Consider the following 15798-nt stretch of genomic DNA (forward strand, 5'->3'; position numbering starts at 1 on the left):
TGTGAGTAAAGTATCTTTACTTCAAATGCCTTGCAGAATTAAAATTCTTATTTTCATGAATTTTTTGTTTACAATCACTGTAACATTATTATGATAGAGTTTTAGAAAATTCGTTCAATATTAATATTTATATAAATATTTATTTATATAAATATTTATATAAATATATAAATATTTATATAAATATTTATATTTATATATTTGTAGTACAAATATTAAAATATTTACATATATTTACGTAATAAAACATTTTAAAAAATAAATAAAATGTTAAGAATAATAAAATATTAAAATATTTATATTTGTAAAACAAATCATCTTTATTTCAAAACTAATTATTGATATTATATTTTGTTGCTTTGATGATCTATTGATTTCAAAAGTTTTAAAGAAGGAATTGCATAGACCCCACTTAAGTATATTAAAAATTAATAAATCATTACACAAAGTACTTTCAATCTTTGATAAAATATAAAATTAATAATTTAAAATATAAAATTTAAAACATAAAATTAATTATTAATTTAAGTCAAAATAAAGATTTATCTTGTAGAATTTAATCCCAAATTATAATTATTATATTATATCTACAGACATATATAACTAAACATTGCCTATTCTCTTCTAAAGAAAACATGTTCCTCGACAAGTAATGCATTATTAAAACAGGGAATATATAATACGAATAGTATCTCTCTTTTTTATAATTTATTATTATCTGAACAAAATGCATATGTGTAAATACACATATATACACATGTACATATGTATTTTGTTTAACAATAAATTCAAGAAATATTTCTTATTGTTTTATTACTTATTTCTTATTACTTTATATATTTTTATTTAATATATAGAAATTTAATTTATTTAATTTACAATTTCAGATTTTATTTTAATAAAGCTAAATTATAAATTATAAATAAATTAAATAAACTCTAAATAAATAATTAATTAATTAATTATTAAGTAAATAATAAATTATTCATATTGAAATTAATAAATTAAGTTTAACTATTATTATTTATAATTTAAATTCCAAACATTTATAATTTTCCAAACATTAAATTAACTATTTTTGCAACATTAAAAAATAAACGCATTTATTTATAAATTATAATTTACTTATATATAAATATTTTTAGAAATTTTAATAATGTAAATATGCGCGAAAAGACAGAGAATGTCCACTTCCTGTTTCTATTGCAGTCCCATTAAGCGTGTCTACAATGGCAGTAAGATTAATGAGTTGAAGCTGTAACTCAAGAAATTGACCAATCACAGTCGAGTATTTTCTTAATGCTTGACTGTATTTGGTCAATTCCTTAAGTTACAACTTTAATCCATTAATCCTACTGCCATTGTAGACGACGCTTTAGATCGGATCTACAATAGATAATTTAAGACCTAAGCCTTAAGAAATTGACCAATCACAGTTGAGTATGAAGAGAATACTCGACTGCGATTGGTCAATTTCTTAAGGCATAGGTCTTAAATTGTCTGTTGCAGATTCAGCCTTAGTTCTAGATCTACAATAGATAATTTAAGCTCTAAAGCTAGCGCCAGATTATGCACGATTCGTAATTCCCGATTCGTAATTCGTGATTCATAGAAATTCGTTGGACATTCAGGGAGATTTGTTATTCGTCAATGTAAAGCTTCCACACTATTCGCGATTCCCTATATATCATTCGTAATTCATAATTCGTCGTTTTGAGTGAGGCCCAGTTGCGCACAGAATAAATCGGACACAGGACTCTCTCGGACTCTCTATTGATCCGTGCTAGGCCTCTAAGCATCGGTCGATATGATTGGCTGTGTCTAATTGTACTGTGTCTAATCGGGCAATCCACGCGAATCGCGAATAGTGTTGAAAGTTTACACTGACGAATAACGAATCTTTCTGAATCTCCAACGAATCTCTATGAATCACGAATTACGAATCGCGAATTACGAATCGCGAATTACGAATCACGCATAGTCTGACGCTAGCTTTAAGAAATTGACCAATCACAGCCGAGTATTTTCTTCATACTTGATTGTGATTGGTCAATTTTTTAAGGCTTAAGGCTTAAATTACCTGTTGTAGACCCGGCCTTAAGCGGCGTCTACAATGATATTTTAAGGACATTTATGGTGCGGTCCCATGATACGGAACGTATGCGCAATGCGGAATTGGCGGAACGAAGTTCGTCCAATCACAGACATTCCGTCAATTGCGTTCCGTTGAAATATATTTTCTTATGTCCCATGGAGCGGAAAATGCGGAAGCGCAATTGGTGTTGGCCAATCACAAGATTCTTTCCCATAGATTTTTTTGTTGTCTATATCGGAACAGCGTACATTATTGGCTCGCGCAAATTACGCTTCCGTATTTTCCGCTGCATGGGACATAGGAAATACAAATTTATGCGGATCGGATTCACACATATATGTCAAAAAATTCATGAATTTCATATATAACTTTCAAAACTGACAACAACTTAATATTGAATATGGATTCTGAAAAATTGTTTATTATTATTTGTGGATTGTTAAGTAAATTAAAACAAAGTTGGTGTATATTTAAAAAGAATGAATTACGCCGTAAGATTATAAAATTATATTCAATTACACAAATTATATTTGTATATAATTGTAAAAAGAAATGAAAATATTAAAAAATGACGAAAATATTGGATGCGACCTATATTCAGCTTAGAAAGAAGATTCCAACAAAAGGAGCAAGTGAGAATCTTGTAAAGGAAATGCTGATCGAAGACACAGAAAAATATATGGATTATTTTAGAATGGCACCTCAATTATTTGACGCATTATTAGCATTAGTTGGACCATTCCTTGTTACACTCTTATTTAAAATATTTTTTAATAATATTCTTACGGATATCTGCTGTTTCGACATTTTTCATCATACACACAATTTCGAAGTTCCGCACAAAATGTGTATAAAATAGAAACTTGCGGATAGAAATCGGCGGAACAGACGTAAAACAGGTTAAACCAATCACGAGCGTTCCGCCAATTCCGCATTGCGCATACGTTCCGTATCATGGGACCGCACCATTAAGGCGTAAGACTTAAGAAATTGACCAATCACAATCGAATATTCTCCTTAATACTTGATTGTGATTGGTCAATTTCTTAAATCTTATGCCTTAAGTCCCCTTAAAATCTCATTGGCCGGTATTTATAGTCCGATCTTATATTTAAGATTGTCTTAAGTCTGGTCTAAGGTTGACTTAAGACATCATTCAACCAATCAAACAGCTGCGTAGCATTTCAGGCTTGAACTTAAGACGATCTCAAATATAAGATCGGACTATGAATACCGGCCATTGTAGACGACGCTTGAATCGGAAAGTACACTGCGCGACAACGATTCGTTTCTCGGCCCCTCTCTCACGGGGCAAGGGGAGCGTAGAAGTGACCAATCAGCTGGCAGTGTGGCAGTGGCTGATTGGTTAGAAGCTACGCTCCCCTTGCCCCGCGAGAGAGACCATGGAACGAATCGTTGTCGCGGAGTATACTCATTGTAGAACGGGCCTAAAGCCGGATCTACATTGGTCGTATCGTAATGTCGCAAAGGAGTCGCAAGTTGTAAATCGTAGGTAAATTGACCAATCATAATCGATTATTTCAAAAATAATCAATCATGATTGATCAATTTGCCTACGACTTACGACTTGCGACTCCTTAAGCCGGATCTACATTGGTCATATCATAATGTCGCAAGTCGTAAAGGCTATAGGCTATAGCACACACTTTCCATAAGACATAACAGTAAGGTTTCGAATTTGGCCGTTTGTAACCAAATTGAGCAACACGATTGGTCGAAACCTTACTGTTATGTCTTATGGAAAGTGTGTGCTATAGTCTTAAGCGTTGTCTACAATGGCAGTAGGATTAATGGATTAAAGCTGTAACTCAAGAAATTGACCAATCACAGTCGAGTATTCTTTTGATGCTTGATCCTACTGCCATTGTAGACGACGTGTTGTAACACACATTTCATAAGACATAACAGTAAGGTTTCAATCGCATTGCTCAATTTGGTTACGGACGGCCAAATTGAGCAACGCGATTGATCGAAACCTTATTGTTACGTCTTAGGCCGGGTCTACAATAGGTAATTTAAGCATTAAGCCTTAAAAAATTGACCAATCACAGTCGAGTATTCTCTTCATACTTGACTGTGATAGGTCAATCTCTTAAGGCTTAAGGCTTAAATTATCTATTGTAGACCCGGCCTTATGGAAAGTGTGTGCTATAGCCTTAAGTCGTAGGCCAAATGACCAATCATGGTTAATTATTTCAAAAATAATTAACCAAATTTGGTCAATTTGCCTATGACTTACGACTTGCGATGTTACTATACGACCAATGTAGATCCGGCTTTTGCGACGTTACGATACGATCAATGAAGATCCGGCTTAACATCAAAAGTGCTGACAGAGAGTTGCGCTCACAGATTTATATAATAGACCGGCCCCTACCGTAAGAGACAGAGTTGAAAGATCTAAAGGACAGAGAGATGATTACGGATATCTCTGTCCTTCTCTTTTGTCTCGTGGTGGGGACACTGTAGGAGTTGAGGGGAAAGCAGTGTGCATGCTCGCTTCGTTTTCACTCATCCCATCAGTGTCCTCACCACGAGACAAAAGAGAAGGACAGAGATACCCGTAATCATCTCTTTGTCCTTTAGATTTTTCAACCCTGCCTCTTATGGTAGGGGCCGGTCTATTATATAAGTCTATGGTTGTGCTACTGTATATACTGTGCCCATAGTTTGCAAGCTTTGCAACATTTGGATTTGTTTGTGTGTGCGCTGAGTAAGTGTAGAAAAATTATATAATTAAATAATAAGTTGTCGTATATTTTCTTCAAAGTTGCCAAATTTGATTTAAATTGAGGTTATTGAATTTAAGGAGCATTTATAATTATTCGAAATTGGTTATGTGTTGTTAAATTATATTAATTAGGTATATAATTACGACTTTTTTTTTATAGATTCTACCTAACATGGGAAAGGAATTCGGAAATCTTGCCAAAATTAATGGCATTGTTTATTTCCGTCTTAGTCCATATGAACAAAAACCCTTCAAGGGACTAATCTCCGAAGGTGTACCAAACATTATACGACGTTTCCAAAATCGTGTATTTCGAGTTGCACCTAGTAAGCATATTTGATTACATATTCAACATATTAAATATTTATGTGAATCCTCATTAACAAGTAGTCGATTTTTTATGGCAACAATATTTAAGTTAATTTAAAACATTTACGACAAATAAATTGTAATTTTTTACTTCTAAATAAAATAGAATGTATGGGTGCGCCATAAGAAAGTCACTTGAGAAAATACATAAATGTGCTACATATATATATATATATATATACAGGGTGGGCCATTTTAAATGATCCACTCAAATATTTCGGAAAATAATGAAAAATCAAAAAAATGTTTCAGATAAAAGTTGTATGGCTTGAAGGGGACCATCAGATAGTGGCAATGATTTGACCTTGGAGAGTCATTGGAAGATGACGTAAAGATAACCTTCAATTTCTTAAATGGAACTCTCTATTTTTTATTACATATTCGTGTAGCTTATCTCGAGAGCTTTCCAAAACACTATAATAAAGTATTTCTTCATTGAGTACTTTTCGAGTTATGAGGCTTGAAATCATTTCTTAATTTTGTATAAACTGTAAAATATCTAGTAAAATATTCATTTTTCGATTATCTTGCTTTAATATTTTTATGTACAAAATAATGAGAGGAATCAATTGGTGTAAAGAAAACACATAGTTATTTTTAAGAAAAAATATGTAATTTGCAATTAACAATTACATATTTTTTCTTTGAAACAACTATGTGTTTTTTTTACACCAATTGATTTCTCTCATTATTTTGTACATAAAAGTATTAAAGCAAGATAATCGAAAAATGAATATTTTACTAGATATTTTACGGTTTATACAAAATTAAGAAATGATTTCAAGCCTCATAACTCGAAAAGTACTCAATGAAGAAATACTTTATAGTGTTTTGGAAAGCTCTCGAGATAAGCTACACGAATATGTAATAAAAAATAGGGAGTTCCATTTAAGAAATTGAAGGTTACCTTTACGTCATCTTCAAATGACTCTCCAAGGTCAAATCATTGCCACTATCTGATGGCCCCCTTCAAGCCATACAACTTTTATCTGAAACATTTTTTCGATTTTTCATTATTTTCCGAAATATTTGAGTGGATCACTTAAAATGGCCCACCCTGTATATATATATATATATATATATATATATATATATATATATTCTATATCTTTTATAATTATATACTTTCAATGATAAAAAATTCTTGCATAGATGACAACATATATAAAATTTACTCAGTATATAATTTTATAATATGTTAATAGTTACATAAGTTAATAATTATTTATTTTTTTATTTAATAATAGATTTAATAATAGATTTAATAATAGATTTTAATACCCTAATAATGGATTATTTGTTTGTCACAGTATTCATGTTTTCCTACTTGCTTATAAATTGGGCAAAGGAGAAGAATCAAGAGCTTAGTCGCAAAAATCCTAAGGATTATGAAAATGATACATAAAATATATGAGTAAATAAATTTTAGCTCGAATAATATATAAGCATATCTAAGTAGTACATTGTAAGATACTAATCTTGAAATAAAAAAATAAATTATTAATATATATGTTATAAAATATATTAGATTCTTATTGGACTTTTCTTCTTTTGTAAGTCCATTTTAAGCTCCTCTTTTTACAGAGAATATCTAAGTAAAATAGAAAGTAAAATTGAAAAAGAAAACATTTGATTTATTTTTAAAGATCTATTAAGAAAATAAGTTTTCAATATAAATATACTTTTGTCTTTACATTAAATTTGATATATCTTAGAGATATTCTATGTAATTATATATATAAGTTATAACATTACTATATGTATATACTATATTAATAGATAAACATAATGTCAAATATAATAATTTTTTTTACATATTGTTAAGATTATTTTCTTATAAATTAATTTCTTTTCAAAATTAAGTTTTTCTATTCTTTTTATTTTTTTAATTTTTATAATTTTTGAATCTTTATTTAAATATTTATACAAAAATCTTTATATAAATCAAAGGGTCGTTGGAAATAATATAATCGACCAAAAGCCAGAAATTTTTTGTTTATTGATTACGACGTTTCGACCATATGGTTGTGGTCCTTTTCAAGTAAATACTGGAATATAACAATTAAACAATTAAATTTTTAACGGTTTGAATAACGAGTATACACACGAATTAAATGTGAACAATTTGAGTACATACAGATCAAATGACAGATATAAATCATAGTGTTGTAAAATGTACAAGTTTGCACGATCGTTACATATTAATAAATTTAAAATCGTGAGATAAAAACGATGTGGTGTGAGACTTCGTCAACGAACTGAGTATTAAATAAAAAATACATTACATGACCTTTATTATTTTGTCGTAGATGTTGTTTAAACTATCCATAAACTTTCTGCTGGTTGATTAAATTATTGAATTTTTTAATATAAAACATTTCAGCAATTTCTTTCTTTCATACATATTTTTCATTGTGTAAAATATTAGGTGAACGTCGTAATCAATAAACAAAAAATTTTTGGCTAGTGTTGGTCGACTATATTATTTCCAACGATCCTTTGATTAATTGACTAGCGATATTAAGATAATTTATGTATTTTATATAAATCTTAAAAGAATTCTTTGATTTAAAATCAATTACGTAAATGCAATTTTAAACTAATTAGTTCTACTTGTATATACGGCACTTAAATATTCTACATCTATTGAATAAAAGTAGTAGATTTAATTTAACATTTGTTACAAGCGCGTAACATTTTAAATTGTTTCGTCTCATTTTTAGCCAATCCGATACATCAAACTGGTGCAATCAACAGGTACTTTCCACCTTTCCTCGAGTCACATTCTTTATGATCTCTTTATAACAAGTAGTTTTATTGGCTCGAGATACTAGTCTTCGGGTGCGTTCATCTCGTGTGGTATAACATCATCGCAATGCCTCGCGCTACGTGTTTATAACGCATAAAAAAATTTACATTTATTATTCGATGCAATCCTTTTACGATGATATTGTACGACTCCAATTACTGTTACTAGTAAACCCTATAAAAAAGTAAAAAACATTTTTGCAAGAAACACATCGACCGTTATAACGTCGATTCTAGTATACGATCCTGGGTACGACGATGGCGTAGATTACCGATTCCAACGGGTCCGACCACCATATTGGTCTCGCTCGAGGTTCAGCCAATGATACGTTGCGTTACGTGAGGCGCACCTGAGACAGGTAAGATGCGTAGGATCGACGGCGATCGGTCGGATTAGTCGCCGGAGTATTTGCGGTCGAGCATGTTCGGGACGTAAATTTTGCGGCGTGTCTCTCTCGTGTCGTCTCGAACTCGTAAGCTTTCCCCTTCCTCCCCAACCTCTCCCTTCGTTTGTCACCGTTTCTGGGTACGAGTGGTGTAAGGCGTGTTGTGAGAAATTTGTAAATAGGTAAGTAATTTTCCTCCTCTCGCGCAAATATTGCGTGCACGAAGTGATTTTCGTGCATCTCTTCATCGAGAATACGATTGGAGTAAACACGGAGATGGAATCTCGCACCGGGCTACTCCGAAAAATGAGCACGGGATTAATACTGCACCGATCGTTGCAACGAGCCGGGACGAATCATCCGGTCACGCGCACCTGTTGCCATCTTCCATGGCCGCGTTGCGTGCCCGTGCGTGCTGCTCGTCTATGATGATGACGAGCAGGCCTCAACGAGCGCATGGCAGATAAAAATCGCTTAACAAAAGGCGCGGGTTGCAGCGCTAACTCCCGTTATCAACGTGAGATTCACATATGAATTTTCCTTTCTACGATTAGTAAACACTGTTTGTTGCAGTAATATAACGTAGAAGTAACAAATAACCCACACAGCACATGTAGATTCTGAAAATATTCGAAGAATAACAGAAAAGAGTATATTGCGTATATTCTAGGAATATTCGAAATACGTACTGCGATATAAGTACTAAGTACGTACTAAGAATGCTACTATGTCCAAGTTTTCCTACTTCTTAGTACATACTGAGGATATCTTTCAGTACATAAGAAGTATATATCCATAGAATATTTTAAGTATGTTATTAGTACACATATGATACACGTATAATCGGTGTTTGCTGTAGATAATTTTAAAATTATCTAGATAAAGATAAAGGTAAAAATCCATAAATTTATCTTAGATGAGATAAAGATGATTTTGCTTTTACTTAATCTAGATGAAAGATGAGATAATTATTGTGATAATCTAGATAATTATCTAGATATTTTTGTTTATTTTAGAAGACTATAAATATTTGTAAAAAATGTGACGCAGATTATAAATGGGATATTAAAATCATAAACACATATTCTTTCTCTTTTCCTAAAGAATATTTAAATAATAGCAAAAAGATATATAAATGATATGATAAATATTTATTTATTAATTTATATTTATAATATATTAATAATATTATAATAATAATATATTTATAATATATTAACAATAATATATTAATATATTAATATATTAATATATTAATATATTAATATATTAATAATAATATAATAATAATATAAAAAATATATTTTAGACATTTTAGATAGATTTTTAGAAGCTTGCTTCAGATTTTTGGAAAACTTTTTTGCATAATGAAAACGTCATCTTAGACAATTTTTAGATAAGATGACATATTTTTCATCTAAGATAAAGATAAAGATACTTTATATTTCTTCATTTAGTTAGAAATAAAGATGATCCATTTCTTTATCTAGATGATTATCTAGATAATTTTATCTAGATACCAGCAAACACTGCGTATAATATACGTATAGTATACTCAAGACATTCTACGGATATTTTCTATATTCTATATAAACGCAGTAAATGGATTATTGCTTATTTTAATTTTAAATAATTTGTTTAATATTCTGAATTCCAACAAGGAATCCAGATTATTAGACAAATTACTTTAAATTAAGTTACTTTATTATAAATTGAACTGACTAAAAAGGAAAAAGAAGAAACTTTGGAACTCATGTTAGTACCAGTCCTTTATGTCCATTTCACCAAAAATTAAGTATGAGTTTGGTAGCGCGCGTAGCGGCAAAATGAGGAAACACATGCAATATTATAGAATATCCTGAAAATATACGAGAAAAAATATTCTAATACGAGATATTCAAAAAATATTCTGAGAATATATGAAAAATAATATACAACAAGAGATGTTATGTGATTATTCTCAGTATATTATATCTGTAACGTATATTTACAGTATGAGTAGAATATTATTATTATAGAATATTCGAATGATATCATGTGCTGTTAGGGAATGTAACATGATATATGATATAAAATTGTATGTATATTATTTTGCAGCATTACAATAGTAACAGAATATATTATTGCAATATATTGTTATATACATGTTATATACATGTTCCTTCGTTTGCCGCTACGTGGCGAAACCAGACTTAACTGATCGTCGTATTAAATTTTTCATCATGAAATGGATGTAAAACTTACAAAGAACGAGAATTAAGGATGTTTTGTACCTATTTTCAAAAGAATTTAATGAAATTAATGAGAATTTAATGAAAATTGTACAGAATGTTCTTACATATGTTTAGAATCTTCAGTACAATTTTTAAATCGATTCACCAAAGCGTTCACAAGTTATAAGGATTTTAATTTGCACCGAATTAACATGTGTTCTTATGGGAAACGTATAACCACGTCGATTCAAATGACAAAAACACATGGAAATAAAATAATATTCAGAATTTATTTAAAATTTGCAAAAGTTTAGATATAGATGAAATATTTGGTCAAATAATATTATACAAATACTAACTGATTAAAAAGATATTAAATATAATTCAATGAAGTTAGCCATGTATCTGTTACAAGGCGAAATTCTCTGCCAAAAGTTAAGCATTTCGATTCACAAAATTCGGAATACTCCAGTAAAAATGCAATAAATATTAAAAAATACATCTCTGCAGTGTAGCTAAGATTAAATTGTAATATTCCACACAATTTTTTACTCAAAATACACCAAAAGTGGATATATTCGTCTATAATATTGATTTTCAGCTACTTTTTGCTGGGATTGTACATACAAAACATCCTTAATGTAAGATTCAAAGTATATCACTTTTTTATTAATTTAATTACTATTACAATCTCAGCACACGAGATTCAGAATATTAAATAGATAACTTTAAATTGAGCCTGTAAATGAGAAAGTTCATTTATTTTCTAAGTTTGGAGTAAAAACTCGAAATTTTTATATAAATTATTTAATTCGACTACCTAAATAAAATTTCTATATAAATTATTTTAAATCTTATATATTAAATACATATAATTATTTTTATTTATTTAATTACTAATTTTATATATGATTAATATTCTATATGAAACAATTTTATATGGAATATAATTACAATTTAACAACAATACTTATATATATACAAATGTTATATTATATGTTTCATTTATAATGGGAAATTACAATTAATCAGTAATCACTTGTCGGTATATATAATATTTATATCGGTAATATTTATATGTATATATTACGTGTAACATCCTGTTTTATTGCTTTTATATTATATTAATATAACAATATTTATTGAACGACAAGAATTATTATATTACAACGTAATATGACTGATGTCAAATTTATGTATATCGCAACCTTCTACAAATGCAGAAGGAACATAGAGTCGGAATATAGCGTCGTGTTTTAACTCTAGGTCATGACATCGACGGGAAACTTGTGAGTATGAGAAAAAATTACAGTATTAAAAAGTTAAGAAAAGTAACATTTTTCCCACGTTTTAAATCCGACTAACGTGAAAATTTCAAGTTTATTTTAATCAAAGTATAACTAAAGATCAGAGATAAAAAAAATATTAAAGGAAAAATTAATATAAAAATTAATATGAATAATAAAATTAATATGAAATTAATATGAATTAATATAAAATTAATATGAATAATAAAATTAACAGATTTTATCCTTATTAACATTCTAATTCTATATCGTATAAATGTGCTTAATTTCTTTTATACATGTAATATAATAGAAATATATACATAATTTCTTTATTTTCATAAAATTTTGAAAAATAATTTGACATTTTATATAAAAAAGAGGAAATTTCTATATGTTTTATAAATTATCTGTGCTTTCCTGACAGATTTATAAATAATTCTATCGAAATATGTATGTGTGTATCGTACATATTTGTGTGCGTGTGTATGATGTGTTGCTGCATACTGCATATGCGTGTGACTATGCGCTTTCAATGACATTAAAACAGCTTTACACTATTTTCTAACATAATTAACTAATTAAATAATAATTAAAGATTGATGTGTTTTTGAGATTAAGATAAATTTCTTAATTGGATGGATAACATTTTAATTGTCGGATAGTTTATTGTATCTAGAGCACGTATGATATATATATGTTTAAATTTCTCGAATCTTTTTCCATATCGAGGGATTAAAATTTAAAATTTAATTATAAAATATTTAAATCTACAATATTAAAAGAATATTCTCATTTATAAAAAATAAATATAACATATTTTTATATTAGTCTTTATTATTATAATAAAAAATCTTGAATATAAAATTAACGATAAAAATAGAATGCAATATTGTTCAATTACAATTGAGAAAATGACAAAAGTTAAAAGAAATTACAAGTTTGCATTAAATACAAGAATTTTATTGGTGATTTTAATATTGTTATATGTACGGGAATCCAATGTTTATTGGAAAAATACTTTCTAATCATAATATTAAGGATTAGCCATAAAGATTATTGCTTTGCGAATGTGCTATATCTATAACGAATGCGCGACATCGATCATTATTTCTATTGTAATATTGATCCGCCAATTCTTATCGGATTATCATTATCGAGATCTGTGTGATGATTCACTGATCGCCGACCTTTGATCATACTCTTTTATTTTATTCACTAGTTGTATTACGTGCAATTTCCATTTTTTTATCGCAGATAAGCATTTAGTCATAATTTAAATCATAATCTTCATTTTATTTATCATTTATAAATGACAATTATATATTGTATAATTAATATATTGTATAAATAAAGCAATAATTATATATCTATAATATAGTTATACATATATAATTATGTAGTTCATCATATTTTAATATAATATGTCATGATATGATTTAATGTCATGATATAATCATAATATGATTTCAATATGTAGTCAATGATATTTTTATAATTCATATAATTTGTGAATTTTTAATTTTTTTGTATGCACACATAATTACATATAATATTATCCGAAATTTAAAGAAAAATACTTGAATTAAAATAAATTATATAAATAATTATATAAATTATATAAAATAAATTATATAAAATAAATTATATAATTATACAATATCAATATTCATACTCCATGATGAATATAGTAATAATATTCATTATAAGTTACACGAACTTTATCCTGTTCCATATTTACAATAGCTTTTTCTTGTCACGATATTTCTTAAAAAAAAAAAAAAAAAAATATATATATATATATATACACACATATTTTTTATATAAGATGTACATACACATTCTTTGTAAAAAACAATTATTGCATTCGTTAAGATGTCTTTTCATATTGACGTTCGATATTCATTTTCAGATTCAAAAGATATCACGTAATTAAAAATATATATCAATTCGTCATTTTTTGATCACATGATGTTTTTTGACGAAAATGAGCGTCTTATGTGAATGAATATCAACATGAAAAAATTCCTTAAAACTTAAAAGCGCAGCATCGTTGCTTGTAAATATATAGGAATCGGTAGTTTCGCGGTATTTGTAACTTGAAATCACGCGCTAAAGTCGCGAATGTCGGCATCTTTCCATTGAATGAGCAGGTAAAAGTTCACGACGGACATCGCAATACGAGAAGAGCTCCCAGTCTCTTATTAAACCTAATCCCATGTCGCTGCTCGCCCGTGACATTTGCGATCTGCATTCTTGTGTCGTGTCACAATTGCACAACTACATTGTTCGCTATTTAATCAATTATAACCGCGATATACATATATAATCAGTGATGGACGATATCAGAACTTTGTTATATTATATATGCATGTATTATGTATTATGTTTTCAAACATGTTTATATTCGGATGAATACATGTAATTGGTATCGAGAATGACGTTGATCGTTTTCGAGATCGTGCAAAAATTTTGTTCTAAATGATCGACGATGATATATGTAATTCACTTTGTACCATAATAGGAGAAAAGACATCATACAGAGTATGTCAATAATCCGTTAAGTTCATCCAAGCGATAATCCCATCGAATCATTTCTCGTATCTCATCGTCAAACGACACCTGTAATTCACGCCTACGAAATGCCTACGTGATCTCCCACGTGAAATCTAGCATTGTGACACAGATCCACAGATCGCGAATGCTTATTACTGTGCACATGAATTCTCATCATTTTGATATTCGTGATAGATTAATGTACACATCGAGAAACTTATTTTTTACAAACTGCTAAATCTACGTTTCTGATGAGATTATTACAATGAAATTTAATTTGTATCTTCCTCAGAGGAAAATAAAAAATAAAGATTATTGATGTAAATAATTTTCTTAATGTGTTTTTATATATAAAGAGTACTTTTTTTTCTTTATTATTATATTCAAATTATTATTATAATTCAAATTATTATTATAATGAAAAAAATTAAAGCAAAATCTTGAAAATTTTAATTTCAATTCTAATTTAATGTTCTATAGTAGTAATATAATTTTGAAACTTGCCTATTAAATTTTATTTTTATAATATGCATATACACATTGACTTTAATAATGTCCTGGTTTCTTATAATCTAACGTACATATGGAAAACGTAGTTGCACATAGCATTAGTTTGTTGACCTCTTAATACGTTTGCGATTTCGCGCGTGACACACATGAAGAATATTTCTGTTTCGTGTCCATTAGTATAATTTTTCATACACTACGAATATAAACATTAAAAATTTTTTTTGTAAATATTTTTATGTACAAATAAGCATGATATTTCTATAAACATATATATATAAATTTATTTATTTATTGTGTTTTTATATTAATAATCCAGTCACAAAGTATTACATAAGCTTAATTAATACGTTTATTCATTTGATAGATTATTTATCACAGATTTATCGATATTAATATCGTTATTTTTATTATATTTATATTGTTATTTTTATTATATTTATATTTATTACAACAGTGTGTGTGTGTGTGTGTGTAAAATAAAAATAGAAAATCCTATATATTTTTTCTGAATAATATCTATATAAAATCTATATTGAGCAAATTTCTAGCTTTTATGGAAATATTTCGAAGTATGCATTTGATATCATATATATTTGGTATCATATATATGTTTTTCGTGAACCAACATATTTTTGTATTTTTTGTACACAAACGTTACATTGCAAAAAAAAGAGAAAAAACGAAAGGTACGGAAGCACAAATTACATTCACCATTATGAAAATTATTTGGAATTCTCTTTTTATAAACTTGCTGACTTCTCTTTTCGCCTTTTTCCAGGCTATGTTATCTGGAAAACTTGATATATGGACATGACATTCCACT

General features: G+C 28.4%; 2 protein-coding genes across 5 annotated transcripts in view; both read left to right on the forward strand.

Moving 5' to 3' along the window:
* The first annotated feature begins 4623 nt into the window (after positions 1 to 4623).
* Positions 4624 to 6716, forward strand: LOC105258085 (cytochrome b-c1 complex subunit 8). 2 transcript variants are annotated; one of them, XM_025408845.1, is made up of 3 exons: positions 4624 to 4829; positions 5008 to 5173; positions 6527 to 6716. In XM_025408845.1, exons 2-3 carry the CDS (start codon positions 5020 to 5022, stop codon positions 6619 to 6621), a joined length of 249 nt encoding a protein of 82 aa, XP_025264630.1. In that variant the 5' UTR covers positions 4624 to 4829; positions 5008 to 5019; the 3' UTR covers positions 6622 to 6716. The 2 variants fall into 2 exon arrangements, with proteins under 2 accessions (XP_025264630.1, XP_025264631.1); XM_025408846.1 differs by lacking the exon at positions 4624 to 4829 and adding an exon at positions 4864 to 4910.
* Positions 6717 to 8356: 1640 nt separating this feature from the next.
* Positions 8357 to 15798, forward strand: part of LOC105258086 (epidermal growth factor receptor kinase substrate 8) — a 33476-nt gene continuing 26034 nt past the window's right edge. For 2 of the 3 annotated variants that reach the window (XM_011269151.3, XM_011269153.3), the window contains exon 1: positions 8395 to 8592. The gene's annotated coding sequence lies outside the window, so the exon portion shown is untranslated. The other variant, XM_011269152.3, reaches the window with a different exon arrangement.

Source organism: Camponotus floridanus, unplaced genomic scaffold (assembly GCF_003227725.1).
Source record: "Camponotus floridanus strain SB8 unplaced genomic scaffold, Cflo_v7.5 scaffold234, whole genome shotgun sequence".
Lineage (NCBI taxonomy): Eukaryota > Metazoa > Arthropoda > Insecta > Hymenoptera > Formicidae > Camponotus > Camponotus floridanus.

Coding starts and splice junctions, on each gene's coding strand:
- LOC105258085 (XM_025408845.1), top strand. CDS start 5,020: ATGGGAAAGGAATTCGGAAATCTTGCCAAAATTAATGGCATTGTTTAT. Junction 5,174..6,526: donor TGTATTTCGAGTTGCACCTA/GTAAGCATATTT, acceptor TGTTTGTCACAG/TATTCATGTTTTCCTACTTG.